The 23385-nt window shown below is 45.5% G+C and overlaps 1 protein-coding gene across 1 annotated transcript in view; it reads left to right on the forward strand.

The window, feature by feature from the left end:
• Nucleotides 1-23385, forward strand: part of prkcsh (PRKCSH beta subunit of glucosidase II) — a 76090-nt gene that overhangs the window by 13285 nt on the left and 39420 nt on the right. Inside the window, exons 4-10 of the mRNA XM_085971673.1 lie at nt 2781-2838; nt 4726-4843; nt 6478-6607; nt 12778-12862; nt 14561-14639; nt 15636-15722; nt 16506-16718. Of these exons, the coding sequence (XP_085827799.1) occupies nt 2781-2838; nt 4726-4843; nt 6478-6607; nt 12778-12862; nt 14561-14639; nt 15636-15722; nt 16506-16718 (770 nt within the window). The remainder of the gene's footprint in view (nt 1-2780; nt 2839-4725; nt 4844-6477; nt 6608-12777; nt 12863-14560; nt 14640-15635; nt 15723-16505; nt 16719-23385) is intronic.

The following is a 23385-nucleotide window of genomic DNA, read 5'->3' on the forward strand; positions in this document are numbered from 1 at the left end:
GGCAGGACTGTCGTACGAGGAGAGATTGGGTCGACTAGGCCTGTATTCACTAGAGTTTAGAAGAATGAGAGGGGATCTCATTGAAACGTATAAAATTCTGATGGCTAGACAGACGATGCAGGGAGGATGTTTCCCCTGGCTTTGGGGGGGGGGGGGGGTGGTCTAGAACGAGGGGCCACAGTCTCAGGATACGGGGTAGGACATTTAGGACTGAGATGAGAAGAAATGTCTTCACTCAGAGGGTGGTGAACCTGTGGAATTCTGTACCACAGAAGGCTGTGGAGGCCAAGTCACTGAATATATTTAAGAAGATAGATAGATTTCTAGACACAAAAGGCATCAAGGGGTATGGGGAGAGAGCGGGAATATGGTATTGAGATGGAGGATCAGCCATGATCATATTGAATGGTGGAGCAGGCTCGAAGGGCCGAATGGCCTACTTCTGCTCCTATTTTTCTGTGTTTCTATATATAAATCTCACCAAACCCCTCAATTGCATTTTAGCACTTTATACTGTGCCGATGTACAGAAAGCAATAATAATGGAGGATAATTGAGTTGCACAAATTTCCACTCTTGCAGTTAACATCCTTTTCAGTGACTTAATGGTCTATTTGTACAAAGTATGTGGCTTCGTGTCAAGAAATTTTGTTCAAAAATAGAATAAATGTTCATTTGATAAAACAGTTGATTTTTTTTGGCATTTTACAAATTATAATTAAATGGAACATATCCCGCTGTGTATTTCCAATATTTCCTGTACTTTTTTTAATGCAAGATTTCCAGCACTGTTTATATAAAAAAAAAGGTCTGTCCGATCCCCTTGCACTGTGCAACAGGCTTCCTGCGCCTGTTTGCACACATTTTCAGCATAGTTCCGAGTAGCTGGGCAATTAACTCAGCTTTTCGCCAGCACATTGATTCCTGTCAGGAGGTGAAAGTCGCAGCAAAGCCTCCATGTAGTTGTAACTTGACAGATCGCAAGTTCGGGATTTTGTGCATGCGGAAACCCCGAACGTGCGAAGGTGGTATGACGGCATGCTCTGACAGTGCGCCGTCTTACCGACCGCAAGTTATGTTTTAATGGTATACCGGCAAGTCTCTTGTGTGGTGCTCTTAATTCATTGTAAACTGTTTCCACCACCACCCATGCTTCATTCCAGTGTAGTGTAGTTCAAAATGCTCTGGCAAAGACACTAATGAAGTTCAGGAAGATAAACTCAAATTATCACTGGATGTTTTCAGGTCAAATAGACCCAATGAAAATTTCACACTTTAGTAAAATCCTAATGAGATCCTAGTACTTCTGTGACGTGGGCTGCTGAGTTTCATTCTTGCATTGTGCTCGCTGGGATGATTTGCTCAGATTAGCAGCAGTTAAGTCCCAGTTGATGTGGTTCTAGGTGGTGCTTACTGCTGAGTGATGCATAGCTGCTTGAATTTCTTTTATATTTATTAAAAAAAAGCCTTTTCGTAGCTTTTTAGAAAGTGGTTGGAGTCGGGTTGTTTTCTGTAGTCCCTCTGGCCTCCAGTGGGTCGACGTGCCACCCAGTGTGGCGTCAAGCCATGCAGACCAGATGATCTTGGGTTTGTTTTCCGTACTGAACAGAGTTGGCTAAGCCCCACCAAGTTGGGGCACTGCAGTTGGAATCGCTGTCCCCTAGAGTGGAAAGCAATTGTAAGCGTTCCCACCCCTGATTGCTTTTCAGTGCTGGTGCCTGAACAACCTTTCACCAGTCCGAGTTAACAGTTTCAAGGAAGGAGGAGGGAGAAAAGCAAGTTCCACATCCCACATGTGAGATACCGATTACCTGGTCACGATATTAGCCACACGACGCAGTATAAAGATCTTCCACAGTACTGCACAGCGAAAGTCATACTGGTTAGAGAGCCGAAAGGTGAAACTGGTGGCTCATGCTTCCTTCTAAATGAGGGGAATTGTAGACGATTGCCTTGTGCTAATGACGTGCACAGTAACGGTCGTGCCAAGTTGAGCTATCGGCTGCACAAAACCCCCGAGTGTAGCTCCATTCAGGCTGTCGGTAGAGCTGAGTGATAGCAGGATGATGCCCGCTGTAACATTGAAAAAGCTAAATGCTGTAACAGCTTGGCTGGGCTGTGACAAACTATTTCTTTTAATTTTGCGATAACTAATTAATTTATTGTTGTTTTGGCTTCTCATTATTCAGATCTAACTTATTTGATTAAATGACCAGATGTTCACACACCTCATGCCGAGTTAGGTTCTACCACTTGTATAGATTTATTCCCCCTCCCCCCCTTGCCCTTCCATTTTAAGCTCCCATTGTTTGCCTCTGTCCTTTCTTTGAGTTCCCTCGCAGACGATCTCCTCTGAGCCAGTTACTGGGCACTGCTTCCCCATCCCAATTACTGCCGATCCCTAGCTCTGCTTGCGGCATAGCCAAAAAATTAGGGCAGAGCTGACCTCTCCGGGAATTGTGCCTTTGTCTGCAGCTGTGGATTTTGCTGCTGTGTGTGTGGCTCAGTCACTCGCCGTCTTAACCCAGCTGTGAGCTGAGCCATCAGTGGAAGGTCGCTGTGGGTCAGACCTGATCTTGCTGTATGAACAGCCCTTTTCAGAACTGGAATACTTGCATGCTACCCTTATGTGGCTTCAGTCTATTTGGTGCATCTTAACCGGTAATTTGTGGCAGACTTGGCTGAAATTGCCATGGTCGCTGAGCGTTCCGAATCATTGTCTTGCTTAGAACCCGATTCTCATTGCATAACTACAGTGTTCCTTTCTTGTCACCTTTGTAGATTGCTGTGATACTACGGATGAGTACAACGGTGGTGCTGCATGTGAAAATACCTGCAAGTAAGTATGCCACGTTGATCTGTCATTGTCAGTAACTGCAGAAGAGAGACATTTTATAATGGACTACCCGAATGCTGTATTTATCAGAACAAATGGTCAACTTTGGCACAATGTTGGAGCGAAAGGCGCTTTCCATTGTCATGATAAATTAACCAAACTGTAGATTTTCAACTGGTACAAATTGGAGCCACTTCAAGACTAGGTCCCCTGCTGATGATTCAGATTCATACCTGTATAAACTGCTGACTGATTTCCCCCAAACGCCCCCCCCCCCCCCCCCCCACATTGTCCCTCCCACCAGCTGCCCGCATTCCTGCCCTTTCTGGCTGTTATCTGTTCTCCCCACTGTCATTGCAACTCTTCCAAACTTTGAGCACATGCTGATATGCTGAAGAGTTGAAAAAAATGTTGGTTCTTTAAATTTAGGGATTATTTTGGGAGGTGCTGTAGATTTTGCTCCTGTAGCTTATTTTTGTATAATCCAATTCAATCCCCGTGGGTAAGTGCACCATTAAAGACACAGGAAGCTTGCGCGGGGATTACGTTTTCATCTGCGAAGGAGTCCCACCAGGCCATGATATCACTGACAAGAAGTCTCCTAGATTAACCCCATGATTGCAAAGAAGTCCTTGACTTCAGACTGGCTCTCGGGCCTCAGAGATGGGACGGAGCAGCCTGGCATGAGCGAGACCCCCCCCCCGGTGAGTCTCCGTGATCAGCAAATTGTCAATTTCCAAACAAGATTTTTCTAAGTATATATTTTTTTCTCCAATATACAAATAACTGTTGAGCAAAAGTCACTTGCTCCCACTTTCCTGCCCCCCTCTTTACCTTCCTTTCCTTTTTAAATTATCTGATTTTCCCCTACTCTTTCTTTTCTATCATAATAGCTAATTATCTGCACAGGTCGCACGTTAACATGCCCACTAAAGAGGGTCGGTACTTTGAATGTGAAGCCTTTCTCTGTTCACATGTTTGAACTTTTCTCCCCATCTTTCCTGAAGGTGCTGATTCCTCATTTGGAACAACTTGGCCACTTTGTCCTTGTGGCTAATGCTTTGTGGGTCTTGGCGGTGTGTGTTGGTAGGCTACTCAACTGTGCTGAACATCACAGCTGTGTCTAATTCTGCCCTTGCGCTTGCCTAATGGCTTACTGAGCAGGAACATGGTTGGTTTTTATTCTCCACCCTAGCTCCGTGGCATTGCAGTCAATTATAGCACCCCCCCTACCGTTCCCTTGGCTGAGATTAACTAACACAATGCAGACGGGATTGTATTTGGGACATTCCTAGTCCGAATGGCTCAGCTAATCAATCGGCAAACACAAGGAACAGTCAGGGGCATCACTTGTAGAAACTGATAGTTGAGGTGCTCCATTGCTGAACCGGATAGAAACTGCATTCAAATTTTTAGAAAAGTTGAACTACAGGAAACTTTTTTTTTTATCCGGCACCGACGGGACCGGCGTGGTGCCGGTTTATCAAAAAGTCCGGATTACAGAGAGGTATAGTAAAAGGTACGAGAGCCCCGTACATAGCAGGCTTCCCTGTTGCTTAGCAACAGGTGCAGGAACCCTGGCCACAAGATCCAGGCGTCCATGTTGCTTAGCAACAGGTGCAGGAGCCCCGGTTACACAGCCACAGATCCAGGAACGGCCACTAATATGAAGTAAAACTTACCTGAACCTACTCCTGAATTTTTCCGGTTAACAGAGATTTCCGGTTATTTAGTTGCCGGTAAATCGAGAGTTTCCTGTACTGCCCTTTGGCGATGTGAAGTTGGTAACTTTTTTGTGGTCCACGTCTGTCTCTTGAGCATTTCAATCAAAGTAGTTGGACATGTCCCAGGAGCTGAAGCAATCTTTGTGCGCTCTTTTGACCAAAACAGGGAACAAGGACGCAAAGAGAAAGAAACCTTGCAGAAAATGGCAGAAATTGCCAAAGAAGGATTCAAACTGAAGCAGCAGCTCATTGAAGAAGCAAAGAAAAGCAGGGAAGATAAACAGGTTTGCTCCTACTCTGCCTTAAAGCTCTTTCTAAGTGAATGGGGGAGACTTTGACCTGTTGGGCCTTGTAGGTGTTGAGTGGTGATTAAATAACCGGCACTGAGCGCAGTAAATGCCCAGTTTTCAACTGCGCAATTTAAAAAACAAAAGGGCTGCACGTGTGCATGCCCAGTCTGCTTTTATATTCAATTTAATATCACTCATGAGCACTTCTCTTTTGATTCACTGGAAAGCGACATAAATTGTTATAACCTTTCTCGAGGCGTGTGTGTGTGCTTGTGAACATTTCATAAATGTCTTCCTGTTTATAAAGATTTAAAAAGTACTTTGCTTTCCCCTCTTCCCTCCCAGTGTAGGCGAGCTGAGGAAGCCCACCTGTCTATTTTTAAAAATAATTTCACCTCCCACTTATCTTACGATAACTCACTATGGGATATGGTTTCACAGGCATTGGCAGCTCTCCGGTGTCTCGTTCACCTGGCCATTCTTCATTCAAAGTTGCCAATATACAGGAAACTTTTTTATCCGGGACCGGCGTGGTGCCGGTTTATCAAAAAGTCCGGATTACAGAGAGGCATAGTTAAAAGGTACGAGAGCTCTGTACACAGCAACAAATCCAGGCTTCCCTGTTGCTTAGCAACATGTGCAGGAACCCCTGCCACAGACCAAGCGTCCCTGTTGCTTAGCAACAAGTGCAGCAACCCTGGTTACACAGCCACAGATCGAGGAACGGCCACTAATATGAAGTAAAACTTACCTGAACCTACTCCTGAATTTTGCCGGTTAACTGAGATTTCCGGTTATTTAGTGCCGGTAAATCGAGAGTTTCCTGTAACTGTACTAAGATACCGTATCAGAGAAAGAATTATCTTTGGCGTTTTCCTAAGGGATGAGCTGAATGGCTTTTTCTCATCCATGACTTTTATTAGACTGTCATGTGTAAGTCTGAATAATGAGTTTAACAGGCTGTGTGTGGTGGGGACGGGCAGTGTGGTGGAAGTGAGCGAGAACCATGTGCTCGATACTGGTTTGATGTAGCGTTTAAAAAAACTTGCGTTTACATCGTGCATTTCGCATCCTTCGGATAGCCCAAGTGCCTCGCAGCCAACAAATGACTTCAGAAGTGCAGTCGCCGTATATGCGGGCGAATGCACAGCAAGGTCTCCCAACAGCAGTGAGATAATACAAAAGCAAAATACTACGGATGCTGGAAATCTGAAATAAAAGCAGAAAATGCTGGAAACACTCAGCAGGTCAGGCAGCACCTGTAGAGAGCGAAACAGAGTTAACGTTTCGGGTCGATGACCCCTCATCGGAACTCGGTGAGATAATAACGAGTTAATCTATTTTGGTGATGTTGAGTGAAGGATGAATGTTGGCCTGGGCACCAGGAGAGCTCCCTGGTCTGCCTCAGTGTTGCGGGATCTTTTAACACCCACCTTAACGCGCCTCCAAAAAGGTGCAAGGAGCGTTTATAACAGCAGTCAAAGGAAGCGCGGCTGTACCTGCGTGGGAGTGACGGTGACCCACTGTGCCAAAAGTGGGTAACCGAGTGGTGACATCCCTCGACGTCGGTGCAGCAAAACTTCGCCAAATAAAAATTGAAGTGCGCTTGGCTCCTTGTGTTTCCGCAGAAAACGCTTGCAGAGCTACAGAAGAACAAGGGTACCTGGGAGGCGCAGGTTGAATCACTGAAAACGATAAAGGAAGCTGCCGAGAAGCCCGAACAGGCAGCAAAAGAAACTCATAAGAAAGCGTGGGACGGTAATAACTCCTATTGTAGTTGCTATAAAATTTTGATGGCTTTATCAAATGAATGTGACTAAGAAAACTCCAATAATTAAGTAACGGGGAGCATGGTGTTGGACTGTCGTAAACCACCCCCCCCCCCCCCCCCCCCAGAAAAATAAGATCTGCAAAATGTGATTGATCAAGGTTTACCCCCACCCCACCTTCGCTCTCCCAGTTTTCTCCTCCTCTACCTTTCATGAGGTATGGGCTCGCAGGCACACTCCAATATCAGCCAAGTGGCTATTTTTCTGGCATGCATGTTTTGGCGCCGCTTTTCCCGGTCAGAATGGAGATGATTGGGTAATTCCCCCCCCCCCCCGTCGATCATGCCTGGAGTGACTGGGATTGATTTTACCCGCATCATTTGTATTGTGTAACTATCCCCCCCCCCCTCACTGCATGTTGCTGGAGAAACAATCCTGCTGTTAGCAGGTGATGTTGCTGCTGTTTCACTCCCGAGTTCTGTTTGCTGTTGTTCATAGAGACTCTCTTTAAATTTTCTGTAGTGCGCTGTTTAAATAGACTCCGCTTGTGGCCCTGCTCTGAGTTTTTTGTTAACTAGCTCAGCAGCACCGTGCACAGGAGCTGTTCAGCATGGCCCTCTTAATGAAGTGCTGGCTTTGTATTTGACGTTATTGTAGATTTCAAGATTAAGCACTGGATATTTGAGTATTCTAAATCATTTTACTCGATTTTAAGTCAGACTTGCTTTTGATATTTAATGCATATGCCATAACTGGTTTTACTTTTAAAGTGAACAGAAACACAAAAACTACAAATCAATGGAGTGTGGTATTCCTAAACTAGTCAGACTTGATCCTTTCTCTCCTGGAGATGTTGGCTATTGCAGAGATATAGAATCATAGAAGAATCATAAAATAGTACAGCATAGAAGACCACCATTCGGCCCATCGAGTCTGCAGCATCTTTCGAAGAGCAATCCAGTCAGTCCCACTCCCCCGCTCTTTCTCCTTCAAGTATTTATCCAATTCCCTTTTGAAGGCTGCTATTGAATCTGTGTTCACCGCCCTATCAGGCAGTGCATTCCAAATCCTAACCAGTTGTTGCATAAAAAAGTTTTTCCTCATGTCGCCTCTGGTTCTTTTGCCAATCACCTTAAATCTGTGCCTTGCGATTATCGATCCTCTAGCCATTGGAAACTCTTCATTTATTCTATTTAAACCCTTCATGGTTTTAAACACCTCTCTCAAATCTACTCCGCCTTCTCTGCTCAGCTTCTGCAGTAGAATTCTGTGGATGTCAGCAGTGCTTTTCCCAAGGGGCTATTTTTCTTCCATAATCCTAGGTGGGATATTTTGACAGAGGCTGAGCAAGGAAAGTTTCAGACTCTGCTGCAATGCACTACCAATGTACACAGACGCTTTGCAGCAGGGGGTCACTGGGTAACAATCTGGTTTAGGTAATTTCTGTCTCCTTCCTAGCCTGAATCACTTATCAATTGTCGCACCTCAACTATTGTCCCAGCTGAGATTCGCTAACTCCCCACAGACCAGGAATTGAACCCGGGGCCTTCTGTCCTGTCTGACTTAGCCCATTAGGTGCTGACTTTATCCACGAGGCCATTGAGGGAGCAAAAATATTTTAAAAACGTGATCTAAAGGGCCCAGTGTGCTGCAGTATTTGTGTACAAATTGAGAACACAACTGATTAAAAAAAAAAGCAATATGTAAATGTTCCCTGCAGTTTCTCAGCAGTGTCCTGCCTCTACTTTCCCTGCTTGGGGATCTTGAGTGCAAATTGTGACCCCCCCCCCCCCCCCCATCTCCCTGGGATGAAAATCTTCCACCCCTCTGGAATACAATGCAGTACTAAGCGTGTGCAAAAAATATCTGCCACTGCTCCGAAATATTTGATGTCTTGAATGTCTTGTTCGTTGTTAACATTGAGCTGTTGGTCAACCTCCTGCCTTCTCTGGTTCACGACACGTTTCGAGTAAGCACAAGACACTTGATGGGGGAGCATACGGAACAGACTTTATTGATGCACAGTGCAGGTGATCGGCCTAACTGGACACAGAGTGGCTTTCGGTTTCTGGTCCTATCTTTCGAGCGCTCTGAAGAACTGTTGATAACCATGCTCCTTTATTAACCACATTTTGCCTACGTCAAAGGTACATGTCACAGATAAGGTGCATCCCATGATGTATCTGTTCCTGAATCCTTTGAAAACATTCTATTAACGTAAACAGTCGAAATTGTTTACTTCAAAGATACTTTTCACAAACAAGTCTTCCTGACTTACCTGTTCTAATGTAATCTTTCCACACTATAGTTAATAGATCCCCCTGCCTATGTTTATTACACTAACCACTAAAGTTATACTTCAATGGTTGATCTCTTCCCAGTCACGTATTTCCTTATACAAGCATTTCTTGTAGATGATACTCAGACATCAAAAGCAGAAGACAGGCTATGCTTTCTCCTGTGGCACCCTGAAGCTATCTTGTTAGCAGAGAGCCCGCTGTTCCAAGTTACAAGGAAGTTTGATTATTACAGGAAACTTTGGTTTATCCGGAGGCTAACTGTCCGGAATGCTCGAGCCGCCAGCAAAAATCAGGAGCCGTTTCGTTAGTTTTTTTTTCTTTTCGTTGCTTTTTTTCCTCAACAGTCAAGCTCTGCAAGGTCTTGCTGAAGCTGTTGCTAAGCTACAGAGACGCTTGCAAGGTACGGCCGACTGTTTAGAAGCTGTAAGCAACAGGGTTTGTTGCCCGATACGGAGCTCAAAGTCTCCGTATGTTTCAACATTAGCGCTGGTTTGTCCGGCAGTTTTGAGGGAACGGCAACAGCTCGGTCCCGTCGGTGCCGGATAACAACATAAGAAATAGGAGCAGGAGTAGGCCAATCGGCCCCTCGAGCCTGCTCCGCCATTCAATAAGATCATGGCTGATCTGATCCTAACCGCCAATCCACTATCACAGAACCATCTCCTGAATCTAACAGAATTAGACACACGAAATAGGAGCAGGATCAGGCTAGACGGCCCCTGGGCCCGCTCCGCTACCCACAGGGCCATGACCATTCCGAACCTAGACTCGTCAAAATTCCTGCCCGCTCCCCGTAACCCTTAATTCCCTTTACTTCTAGGAAACTGTCTATTTCTGTTTTAAATTTATGTAATGATGTAGCTTCTACAGCTTTTTAGGGCAGCATATTCCACAAACCTACCACCCATAGCACAAAGTTTCCTGTAGTTAATAGAACCCTCTGCCTATGTTTATTACACTAACCACTAAAGTTATACTTTAATCATCCATTGTTGATCTCTTCCCAGTCACGTATTTCCTTATACAAGCATTTCTTGTAGATGATACTCAGACATCCAAAGCAGAAGACAGGCTATGCTTTCTCCTGTGGCACCCTGAAGCTATCTTGTTATCAGAGAGCCCGTTGTTCCAAGTTACAAGGAAGTTTGATTATTAGCCCTTAATTCTCCAGGATGTCCAACATTCATCAGAGAACTATTTATTGGTTTTGTTCTTCCCAATTCCTTCCCTCTACTGCTGAATACATAAAATGCTTTCAGGGGTAGGGTTGCACAGGCCGGGATTATCCTGTATTACCATGCCGAAGTAATTGATGTGTGGACCTCGAGGGTGAATCTTAGCAGCCTGTTTGACCGTGGAGGGCGTCATAGCTAAGCCCGATCCTGTCATGATCCCAGCATTCTCTCAGTAGCAGTATAGCAGTCAGGAGCAATGTTCCTTTTAAGCTGCTTGGCTGTGCAGCCGGTTCACCGTTTTTTAAATAGGGAAAAGAAAAACGTACATGCCTGGTATTTTGAACGGGCCGCGCAGCCCCTTAAAGGGGCCGCGCATCCCAAAAAAAATTAAAGGGAACATTGGTCAGGAGTGGCCATTTTTCCCCCCCTGTCTCTCAAACCCAGTGGTCAATTGACACAACTCGACTGCTGTTGTCACGTGTGCAATCAAACAAGTCTGCATAGACTGTGGGGATTGAATCTCGGACTTTGCTGGTTTGTACGCTGATGTTACCCATTGGATGAGTTCACTGGGGCATTGGATGAGTTCACTGGAGGAGCCGTCAGCTGAATTTACTTATCAGAACGCCAGATACATTTTATGTCTATCCACATGGTGGTGCCAAACTCCACTTTTTGCCCCTCTGACAAAATATTCCTGTCCAAAAACATTATCTTCCCTCCCCCCTCTTTATCAGTGATAAGTCGGTGCATTTGTGAACTTGGCTAGCAGATGATGTCACCCCTAATTTCACAGAATATATAGAAAACTAGTTTGTTTCAGTGACATAATCTTCTGACTTGCTGCTTATCTTTAGAGCTGGCATTTAGCTGTGTTGTGCTCTCTGTGCGTTAGATGTAAATGCCTTCTGCGGTCTTGTAGATAAAACCTGTTTGGGTATAGTTTTTTTCAAAGTACATCAACACCCAACAACAAAACAATATTCTTCCCATTTGATTTCAAAACTGTAGACACATCAACAAAGTGTGTTAGTTTACCGGCAAATATTGTACTGCATGGAGTGGTAGGATACGAGTATACGATGTCGCTCCAGTTTTCACACCTGACGAGTTCCTGATCTCGACCAAGCTGATGGAGTGAGAAGGTCGAAGGTGAAGGCTTTCCCTGCTCGAAGGGAAGGATTAAGAGTGACCACTGCAACTCTTGTAGTAAGGGTGGTACTGGCGGAGTCCTGGTGTGTCCCCTTGGCTGGAGATTGGTGCAAGAAAAATGTATTGTGAACTGTAAAGGGGGGGGGGAAAGCAATGAACCAATTTACAATCTTGAAGCAGTGATCTTGCAAGAAATAGAAAACAACATTAAAATTGTTTGAAGGCTGCTAATCACTTTATATTTCGATCACACGTTCAGTAAGTGATGGAAATGTGCGGGCTCATGTCATATGTGTTGCTGTTTGTGCAGCCGCAAACCAGAAATTTCACTCCCATGAGCCCTTTGTTTTTGTATAACACTGAAAATGCGCAGGTCTTGAGAGGATCTGAAAGATAAAGGCATGTTAACATTGTGGCTTAAACTTAAACAGGGTCACGCACAAATCAATCTTTCTCTTGCTGTGTCTCATTTTCTTTTTTTTTCCTCTTCTCTGTCTCGATTGCGCTCTTTATTTGAAGTTTCCTTGTTGATCTCCCCTCGGTTGTGTCGCTCGCTTGTAACAGCTAGCCACCTCTTGCGGAGCGAGCAGCTCTGGCCCTCCTCTAACGGTGATTGAGGAGGGATCTCGCTTGGTTGGCAGAGTGTGTTCCTGCAGCTTGGCAGTGACATGTTACTGCTGTTTTGTCTTTGTTGTGAAAGACTTTTTTTTTACAAAACTGAGCAACTGATTCCATTTGTATTAGTGAGTGTGTGCCTGGAAATCCCTGTCACTGGCGAGCGGTTCTTTTCACTCCTCAAATAAAAGATACCTCACATCCTCGCGTGCCACTTGTGCTCCAGAAAACCAAGAGCGGCTCGCCAGCTAATAAATAATTCATGCGAGCAGATTATTTTTAAACTTGTGTGTGAGCCATCACTCCACTGTGCAGGGAGAATATGATTCAGTACTGTGGTTAGAGCGTGTTTGTACAGAGAGAGCGCATAATGAATACCTGGCCAGAGAGTCCGCGGTTGTAACGTAATGGAGTTTGTTGGCAGGGGTGGGGGGGGGGTGGCGGAGGGAGGGAGGGGGGCGTGGTTCAGATGACATCTTAAGCTGCAGGAGTGAAGGTTGTGGGTTTTAAAATCGGCATCTAAACCGAGATTGTAATATGGCCTTGAATTCTCTCCGATCTGTGTGGTTTTCCTTTGTAGTATTTTCCGATTCAGTTTTGTAGTTTTTTATTTGTGTTGGCCGCAGCTGTCGCCGTGCTGCACGTCCTTGACGTGGGGGATGTTCGCTAAAGAGTATTAATGCCTTTTGATATTGACAAAAGGCTATTATTTTGGGTTATTTTATGATGGCTTACCCAGAGTTATTGTGCTCCATACTGTGTCGCAATATTTTGACTTCTCAGTAACAAGCAAAAGACAATAGAGAAGCTTGTAATTTAAAAAAAAATAATGGTAGGCTTGCTTTTATTTGTAGGGCTTGGCCACATATTCCCAAAGTTGCTTTAGGTGGCTCTTAATATGCCTTTTCTTTTGACAGAGGTCCAAGCTGTACACAAGTTAGAGAAGGAGAAAGCGAAGGCTGCTGAAATCTTCAAGGAACTGGATGACAATGAAGACGGCCTGTGAGTTTATCAGCTTGTGTTCTGATTGCCCCTTTTTGCAGCTTTTAAAACAGAAGTCTGCTTAACTACAGCAGTCACCCCTGCGCCCTCATTGAGTTCGTGGTACTGATCGTTCAACTGATCGTGCTTCTACCTTGAGTGGCACATTGTCCAAAATGGCAGCTGTGGTTTATTCCTGCTCAGCATTCGCAAATCTTCTGCATAATCTTGTTGAGCAAGCTGACCAAATCAAAGATGTCTGCGTCTACACCAATGGCACTTTGACTTGCTTAGAATCCCGTGGGAGTGACGGTGGCCCATGGTGCCAAAAGTGGGTAACCGAACATGGTCTGGTAATATAGATTTTTTTTTTTCCTCCCCTACACTGAATAAATTGCAAGTGGTTCAACTCCCTTGGTTGTGTTGCACCACTGTGCCTATGACAGTCAAGTGTACTGCATTGAAGAGGAGCAAATTGAAATGGCATGTCTCGCCATATTATAGGTTGATGTTTTCCCTTGATCAGAAAGTAAAATTGATTATATCCTTTGGAAAAGTCTGCAGTCTGCTACCCCACCTACTAAAGTGATTACCTTTGGGTAAGAGGCTGGAATCAAAAAAAGGATTAGTAGAATTCAAGAAGAAAAAAGAACCACAAAGCCTTTTCTCCTATTTGCAGTACAGGAAACTTTCGATTAACCGGCCCCTAAATAACCGGAACGCTCGATCCACCGGTAAAATTCAGGAGTAGGTTCAGGTAACTTTTATTTTTTTTACTCCATTTGTTGCTGTGCAAGGGTGTAGCTGAAGCTGTTGCTAAGCTACAGAGACGCTTGCAACTTGTGCCCATTGTTTTGAAGCTGCAACAGGGTTTGTTGCTTTATACGGAGCTCTGAGCTCCGTATCTTTTACTATAGCGTTCGGTTATCCGGAATTGTTGATGAACCGGCACCACGTCGGTCCCGTCCGTGCCGGATACCAGAAAGTTTCCTGTATTCTTCCCATATTAGATTCATGGTGAGGTTAGTATCCAAGATTAGAGACCACAATCTTACTGGCTCAAATTAAATTCAGAGTGCAATTTGTATTATTTTTCTCTGCCTTTATTCCGACCCAGCTCATGTTTGGCTTTAGAAATGATGTGCTGCGGTCCTCCAGCATACGGCACCAATAGTTCTTCCAGCATTGATTTCAAGATGAGCTTCCCTCTTTGTGTCAGCTGTGGCTCAGTGGGCAGCACTCTCGCCTCCTGAGTCAGAAGGTCGTGGGTTCAAGTCCCACTCCAGGGACTTGAGCACGTAAAGCTAGGCTGACACTCCCAATGCAGTGCTGAGGGAGTGCTGCACAGTCGGAGGTGCTGTCTTTTGGATGAGACGTTAAACCGAGGCCCCGTCTGCCCTCTCCGGTGGATGTAAAAGATCCCACGACACTATTTTGAAGAAGAGCAAGGGAATTATCCTCAGTGTCCTGGCCAATATTTACCCCTCAACCATCATAACAAAAACATTATCACATCGCTGTTTTGTGGGAGCTTGCTGTGTGCAAATTGGCTGCTGCGTTTCCCACATTACAACAGCGACTACACTTCAAAAGTACTTCATTGACTGTAAAGCGCTTTGAGACACCCGGTGGTTGTGAAAGGCGCTGTAGAAATGCAAGTCTTTCTTTAAAAAAAAAGGAAAGGAAAAAAGTGAATGGAATTTTGTTTTTCCATTTCAGTGTTTCATTGAATGAAATTCAGACTCATGTGGAGTTAGACAGCGACGGAGATGGTGTGTTATCTGAGCAAGAAGCCGAGGTATGAGAAATTGTGTTTGTAGTTTTACTACAGCTTAATCACCTGTTTTTTTTCCAGACTATTGTTCTTCAGTTCAGGCATAGGGAGAGGGTGAAGGTGGCAGATGTGGACTATGCGTGCCTTCATTGCTATGCTTAGCGGTACCCTCTGTTGGCTAACATCCCTTGCAGGCCTTCTGATTCTTTCCTTCCTTTGCTTCTCTTTCCTTTCTTCACTCACCGCTGTGAGAATTGTTAACCAGCCGTGTAGGATTGGCTATAGCGACTTGGAGAAAAAAATAAGCCTTATTTACTTGCATTTGAGGCAGCTGTTTGAAGCTGGACCTTCCAAATAGGACTAAAGCTCTCCGTCACTAGATCTGCTGAGCTGATCCACATCAGACGGCTTTTTGCCCCCCTCTGCTCCAAAATTCTGCCACTACTGCCCATTTTTTCCTGCCTCCTCGTTTTGTTTTGCATTCTTTCTCATGCCTGCACTCCTGCTTGCTTGCTCTCTCCCAACTCCTCCCCCCTCCCCGCCCCCCCAAAAGCAAAATGTCCTCCTGAGTGTATGCCTCCCGGGCCAGTCTGCAGCAGCCGTGTAGACTCTGCTGTAGAGAGACCGACTGCAGTGTTGGTTGGCGCGTGGATGTGCAGGTTGCGGGCAGACTGATCTCTTTGGGTACTGAATTTCCTATTTCCCCACAGCTTTCAAAATACACCAGGTTTTTGATTACGTTATATTTGCAAAAATGACTTTGTAAATTTTTAATGCTGGAAGATGGAATTTGAGAAATCCAGAGAACCGTAGGGTGCCTTTCATTTTTTTTGCAGAAGTCTCTAAAGATTGGGAGGAATCAAAGGTTTCTAAATTGTAACTTTTAATACGGCAGAGCTTGATTCCTGGAAAAAACAGTGTGATCAAAGAGGGTGCTGACAGAGATGAACGATTCTTCTGTATGGCAATTAAATATCTAACTATATATCAACTGGAAAAAAATGAGTTGTTTTCCTACAGGCTCTACTGGGAAGTACCAATCAGGTTGATGTTACCAGCTTCCAGGAAACTGTCTGGCCAGGTATCAAGGACAAGTACAAGTCTGAGGTTGGTGAATTTCATTCAAATATACATTGGATCAAAGATACTCTGCGTATAGCTATCTAATGTATTAAATTTGCTATGTATGTCAGGCACGCTTTATGCTTTCTTGTTAAGGTATGGTTCTCTGGATGCTGATTACCCTCACTCAAATGGGTGTACGACAAGTACAAGCCTAGATGGTCAGGGTTGGGAGGCTGTTTGGACACGGAGAGCCATTTGACACTAACCCATGTTGGAGTCACTGGATAGCAATACAGAATCACAGAAACCCCACAGTGCAGATAGAGGCCATTTCGGCCCATCGAGCCTGCACCGACACATATCCCACCCGATCCCCGTAACCCCTACACCAACACATATCCCACCCTATCCCCGTAACCCCATGTATTTAATCCCCCTAACACTAAGGGTCAATTTATCATAGCCAATCATCCTAACCCGCACATCTTTGGACTTTGGGAGTGGGAATTCTGTTGTGTTTTTTCACTTTCCTAATGTAGGTGCTGCGCAGCTTAGAGGGAATGTAGGGTGCTAGGACCAATTATAGAGCCCTGACTGTTAGCCCTACTTCGATCAGGTAACTCCGCACACCCAGAGAGTCAAACCTCTGGCCATTCTGCCTCCTGTGGCTTAATCCTACACTGGCAGGTGCCTTTACCTACTAGGCCATCAGGGGCGTTGGTGCTCAAGGCATTAAAATATTTTTAGTTTAGTACATCTGCATTGTTTGCACCTTGCTGAGCCAAAGGCTTTCTGTTCAGACCAGCTTTTCCTTTGCTCTGACAGATGGTCACCGAAAGCCCAACTCCCCCAGATATTCCTGTGGAAGAGGGGGCAGACAGCGATGCGAAATTGCACCGCGATGAATGGCGGAAGGATAACCACGACGACGATGATGATGGTGGTGGTGGTGGTGGTGGTGAGGAGCAAGATGATGACAATGTTGATGATGAAGAGGAGGAGGAGGATGAGGATGATGGAGGTGAAGAAGATTATAAGGTAATTAAAGAAAAGCGAGGTAGTTTGCTTGCACCACAGGATTTAAATGCATAAAAATTGGGCCCATTAAATTCACTTGGGAATATTACACAGTGTATGAGGCTCAGAACAGCAGAGGATAGATGCTCTTTATGCGTAAGATAATGGTCAAGCGAGAGCTAGTTTGCCACATACCACCAGCAGTTAAGAGCTGTGTACTCCGTCTTTCAATCAGCAAGCACTAACTGTAACCATGGCAGCTGCCTTGCTATGACTGCCCCTAAGCATTCTGGCTTGTCGACAGTAGAGGAAAAAAAAACCCACCTCTCTGGTGCTGCGCAGCTGATCACAAAGAAAATTGTACTTTACCCTTCACTGTTTTGCCAGCTAAATGGCAACTGATAGAATCATAGAAAGATACAGCACAGAAGGAGGCCATTTAGCCCATCGTGCCTGTGCCGGCTCTTTACATAGAAACATAGAAGATAGGAGCAGGAGTAGGCCATTCGGCCCTTCGAGCCTGCTCCGCCATTCAACGAGATCATGGCTGATCATCCAAACCCTAGCACCCGGTCCCTACACCGACAGCCATCCCACCCAAGCCCTATTCCCTTTGAAAGAGCTCTCCAATTAGTCGTCCCCCCCCCCCCCGCTCTTTCCCCATAGTCCTGTAAATTTGTTCCCTTTAAGTATTTAACCAAGTCCCTTTTGGATGTTACGATTGAATCTGTTTCCATCACCCCTTCAGGTAATGCATTCCAGATCACAACAACTCGTTGCCTCGAAAAAAAAAATCATGTCGCCTCTGGTTCTTTTGCCAATCACCTTAAATCTGTATCCTCTGGTTACCGATCCTTTTGCCATTGGAAACAGTTTCTCCTTATTCACTCAATCAAAACCGTTCATGATTTGGAACATCTCCATCAAATCTCCTCTTAACCATCCCTGCTCTAAGGAGCAGACCACCAGCTTCTCCAGTCTCTCCACATAACTGAAGTCGCTCAGCCCTGGTGTCATTCTAGTAAATCTCTTCTGCACCCTCGCTTAAGGCATTGACGTCGTTCCTAAAGTGCGGTGCCCAGAATTGAACGTGATACCCCAGCTGAGGCCGGACCAGTGTTTTATAAAGGCTTAGCATAACTTCCTTGCTTTTGTACTCTCTCAATAAAGCCAAGACTGTGTCCTGCCACCTGCAAAGATTTGAGCACATGCACGCCCAGGTCTCTCTGTTCCTGCACCCCTTTTAAAATTGTATCATTTAGTTTAGAATGCTTTTTGTCATGAATCTTATCATGACTCATGAAGTAACACTGGGCGGCCAGCTGGTGGCGCTATCCAAGGAGTATAAATACTCGGGCGTGGGCCCAGCTTGCTCAGGATGTTTCTATAACCAGGAACTAGTGATGTAACTAGAAATCTCATGGTTTTGAAACAGTTGATTAAAGCCTTGTTTTATACTCACATCAAGCGCTGAGTACAGGAAACTCTTGATTTACCGGCACCTAAATAACTGGAAATCTCTGTTAACCGGCAAAATGCAGGAGTAGGTTCAGGTAAGTTTTACTTCGTATTAGTGGCCGTTCCTGGATCTGTGGCCGTGTAACCGGGGTTCCTGCACCTGTTGCTATGCAATAGGGACGCCTGGATCTGTGGCCGGGGTTCCTGCACCTGTTGCTATGCAACAGGGGACGCCTGGATCTGTGGCTGTGTACGGGGCTCTCGTACCTTTTACTCTAACTCTCTGTAATCCGGACTTTTTGATAAACCGGCAGCACGCTGGTCCCGTCGGTGCCGGATAAAAAAGAGTTTCCTGTAGTATTTTTACATCACCTTTTCGCATTCTTGCTACCAAAATGTAGCACTTCACACTTCCCTGCGTTAAATTTCATCGGTCATGTGTTTGCCCAATTCAGCAGTCTGTGTACCCAAGTCCAGGTCATTACATCAAGAAGAGCAGTGGTCCTAATGCTGACCCCTGGGGGATCACCGCTGCATACTTCCCTCCAGTCTGAAGAACAGCTGTTCACTATGATCTGCTTTCTGTCGCTTAACCAATTTGGTATCCACCTTGCCACTGTCCCTTTAATCCTGTGGTCTGTAATTTTGCTCAAGTCTATTATGTGGTACTTTGTCAAATTCCTTTTGAAAGTTCATAACATCACCCTCACTACCCTCATCAACTCTCTCCGTTATTCATCAAAGAACTCAATCAAGCTAGTCAAACACACTGCTTTTAACAAATCCGTGCTGACTTTCGGTTATTAGCCCATCATTTCCCAAGTACCAATTAATTTTGTCCCGGATTATTGTCTCAAAATTTCCCCGATTGTTGGGCTGATTGGCCTGTAATTTATATATCTCCCCTTTTTTGAACAGCGGTGTAACACTTGCATTCTTCCAGTGCTCTGGCACTGTCCTTGTATCTAAGGAGGATTGGAAGATTGGGGCCAGGGCCTCGAAGTTTCCACCCTTACTCACACTCAGTAACCTAAGATGCACCCTATCTGGACAGGATGACTTTTCTACTTTGAGTACTGCCAACCTTTTAAGTACCTCCCCTTTTTTAATTTATTTTTATCCTATCCAATATTGCTGCTGCCTTCTCTGTTACTGCTACATTGGCAGCATCCTCTTCAGTGAAGACATGCAGAGTGTTCATTTAGTCCCTCAGCCATTCCTCCTGTCATGATCTCAGTAGTGGACTGTTCCTAAGCTCGAGCTCCTCCTTGATATAAAACATAATTACACTTGTGCAGTATTTACTCTCTCTGGACTCTGCCTCTCTGGGCTCTCTCTCTCTCTCTCTCTCTCTGGACTCTCTCTCTCTGGGCTCTCTCTCTCTCTCTCTCTCTCTCTCTCTCTGTCTGGGCTCTTTCTCTGGGCTCTCTCTCTCTCTCTCTCTCTCTCTGTCTGGGCTCTTTCTCTCTGGGCTCTCTCTCTCTCTGTCTGGGCTCTCTCTCTCTCTGTCTGGGCTCTCTCTCTGGGCTCTCTCTCTCTCTCTGGGCTCTCTCTCTCTCTCTGGACTCTCTCTCTCTCTGGGCTCTCTCTCTCTCTCTGGGCTCTCTCTCTCTCTGGGCTCTCTCTCTCTCTCTCTGGGCTCTCTCTCTCTCTCTCTCTGGTCTCTCTCTCTCTCTCTCTGGGCTCTCTCTCTCTCTGGGCTCTCTCTCTCTCTCTCTCTCTCTCTCTCTCTGGGCTCCCTCTCTCGGCTCTCTCTCTCTCTCTCTCTCTCTCTGGGCTCTCTCTCTCTGGGCTCGCTCGCTCTCTCTCTCTGGGCGCTCTCTCTCTCTCTCTCTCTCTGGGCTCTCTCTCTGGGCTCTCTCTCTCTGGACTCTCTCTCTCTCTCGCTCTCTCTCTCTCTGGGCTCTCTCTCTCTCTGGACTCTCTCTCTCTCTCTGGGCTCTCGCTCTCTCTCTCTCTCTGGGCTCTCTCTCTCTCTCTCTCTCTGGGCTCTCTCTCTCTCGGCTCTCTCTCTCTGGGCGCTCTCTCTGGGCTCTCTCTCGCTCTCTCTCTCTCTCTGGGCGCTCTCTCTCTCTCTCTCTGGGCTCTCTCTGGGCTCTCTCTCTCTCTCTCTCGGCTCTCTCTGGGCTCGCTCTCTCTCTCTCTCTCTCTCTCTCTCTCTCTCTCTCTCTCTCAATTCAATTCAATTCAATTCAATTCAATTCAAATGCTTTATTGGCATGAAAGTTTACAGGGAACCATATTGCCAAAGCTTACATAACAATAAGTACAGTTTTCCAACATTCTGTAGGTGTCAAACAATTTTGACCTTCGTTGGGTACATACAATATTAGTTTAAACAATATTAATTTAAAGTTGTTGAACATCGTTGGGTACATTCAGTATTAATTTTAAACAGTCCTCAGGTTGTGACATGTTGTTACATATTTGGCACCAAGGTATGGTCTGTCTCCTTCTCCCAGGACTAATCTTAATTTTGACAGGTCATCCAATTCTTTGAAATCTGGGGTTGTTTGGTTGAGCTTGTCAAATAATATGTTTCTTGTTGTGTTGAATTTTTCGCATTTTAGGAGGAAATGCATCTCTGTCTCAACCTCGCCGGCCAGACATTGATCACATATTCTATTCTCTCTAGGCTGCCAGGATTTCTTGTATCTTCCTTTTTCAATTGCCAGTTGGTGGTCGCTTAGTCTGTACCTGGTGAGGGTCTGTCTCTGTTTTGTGTCTCTGATGGTCGAGAGATAGTCTGCCAGTTTATATTCTCTTTTTAGGGCCCGGTAACATTCTAATCTGCTTTGGCTTTTGGTTACATTGTTCCAATGTTCCAGGTAGGTTTCTTTGCATTGTTTAATGATTTGGTTCACTCGGATTGGTGTTTGGACGGCAGTGTTGGTCTGGGACTGGTCAGGGTCCGGCTGAGTAGGAGTACTTAGTTTCAGTAGCAGCTGACTCAGGGGACTCTTTTCTGGGTTTAGCTCTTGGGTCTGGAAGGCTTTAAAATGAAGGGTGTCTGGAGAGCTAGATTTGAGGTGATTTAGGAAGTTTAGTGCTCGTTTGTGGATGTTTATTATCAGTGGGTACCTGCCTAGTTCGGCTCTGCATGCATTTGTTGGTGTTTTCCTTTGGGTGCGAAGAATGCTTCGGCAAAATTCTGCATGTAGGGCTTCTATTGTGTGTTTTTCCCATTTAGTGTAGCTATGGTGATTGAGCGGGCCCCATACTTCACTACCGTACAGCGCAATGGGCAGGATTATGCTGTCAAATATTTTGAGCCAGATTTTGATTGGGATTTGGATGTTGTAGAATTTTCTTTTTATTGCATTCACTGCTATGTTGAAGCTCCCTGATGCTGTAATGGTTAGACCAAGGTAAGTGTAGCTCATAGTGTGTCCTATGATGGTATCACTGAGAGTAAACTGGTATTTGTTTTCCTGACACCTGGGCCTTTTTTGAAAAATCATGATGTTGGTTTTCTTTAGATTTACTGTTAGGGCCCAATTTTGGCAGTATTTGTCGAGTAGGTCTAGTTGTTGCTGTAATCCCTGTTCTGTGGGAGACAGCAGAACCAGGTCGTCCGCATAGAACAGGGATTTCACTTCTCCATCCAGGAGACAGAGACCCGGTGACTCGCTTTTCTCCAGCATGTCTGCTAATTCATTTCTCTCTCTCTCTCTCTCTCTCTCTCTCTGGGCTCTCTCTCTCTCTCTCTCTCTCTCTCTGGGCTCGCTCTCTCTCTCTCTCTCTCTCTCTCTCTGGGCGCTCTCGCTCTCTTGCTCTCTCTCTCTCTCTGGGCTCTCTCTCTCTCGCTCTCTCTCTCTCTCTCTCTCTGATCAGCATATTGGAGAGCCAAACCTAGTGGAATGCAGATTCCACCTCTTACTCCTCCCCAAAGGTACATTTTTTATCCTATGGTGTTTCTTCAGCACCCAGCAGCATTGTTGTAGGCTGGCTACCAGGGTTCTGTTCTTCCATGCTATTAGCCTGCCTGTCCCACCCCCTGTTCCAAGTGGTGCATGACCGTCTGGAGAGTAAATGAGGCATTTGGCCACTTCAAAAAGAATAGTGTGCTCCCATGTCGCTTCACATTCCCTGGAATGATTCTTAAATCTTTTCTGTGAGGAATCTGCCTATTTCTTGCCTGCCTGTCGATTTGTAGTGGGAGGTTTCCGAAATGAAAATGGTGTTTATGTTGTTTCTACTTTAAAGTCAATGCCTGTGCCGTGCAGAGCATGGAAAGCTCACTGACTGACTGCGGTGGCGACCGAGAAAGCTGGAAATTCCCGAGTATTTTCTTAGCTACCCTCCAATACAACTGCGCGAGTGATGGAGTGGGTCCTCTCTTATAAATCTCGATCCCCAGAGCAGCCAATTCATTGTGATATTGTTACAGTTCAATATGAATTGAAAAATCTCTCTTGAATTCACTCCCAGTCAGTAATTCAGTTTTAGATAATTCAAATGAGTGCCTGAGGGTGATCCTTTGAAGAGGAAAAAAATACTAGCATAAGCTACCTGGATATGCATGGGAATTTTCACCATAGCCATTGTGTTCAGTTTTGTCTACTGAATATGGAACACGATCCTTATGAAAATTGAAGTATTAGTCGCATTTCTTGGCCCACATCAACCCTGCTTCTGATTCTTTTTGAACCCCATGGTTACGTTTGTTGAATTAGAGGCAGCTTTGAGTGTTGTTCCCTTTGCAGCTGTCGCACACAATTTCAATTCAACCGTAAATTCTTGCCAGGACTGAGATGAGGAGGAATTTCTTCACCCAGAGAGTGGTGAACCTGTGGAATTCTCTACCACAGAAGGCAGTGGAGGCCAATTCATTCATTAAATATATTCAAGAAGGAGTTAGATATATTTCTTGAGGCTAAAGGGATCAAGGGATATGGGGAGAAGGCAGGGACCAGGTACTGAATTTGGATGATCAGCCATGATCTCATTGAATGGCGGAGCAGGCTCGAGGGGCCGAATGGCCGACTCCTGCTCCTATCTTTAATGTTTCTGTGTGTCCAGACTCCTCCCCTCCGCACGCCACCAAATTTTCTCGCCACCTTTACTGAAGCTGCCGGCTCTCGGTTCCGCAGCGTGCAGGAAGCCCTCCCGAGGGCCCCCCACCGTACAGCGGCTGCCCCTGCGTGTCGGCAGTCTGTTTTCGGCAGATGGCCGCAGGCGCACTTTTCCAGCAGGTGTTACCGAACGGCCTCGGGAGCTGGGATATCCT

This window comes from Somniosus microcephalus, chromosome 31 (genome assembly GCF_052327205.1).
Source record: "Somniosus microcephalus isolate GS21.2 chromosome 31, FLI_Smic_1.0, whole genome shotgun sequence".
Lineage (NCBI taxonomy): Eukaryota > Metazoa > Chordata > Chondrichthyes > Squaliformes > Somniosidae > Somniosus > Somniosus microcephalus.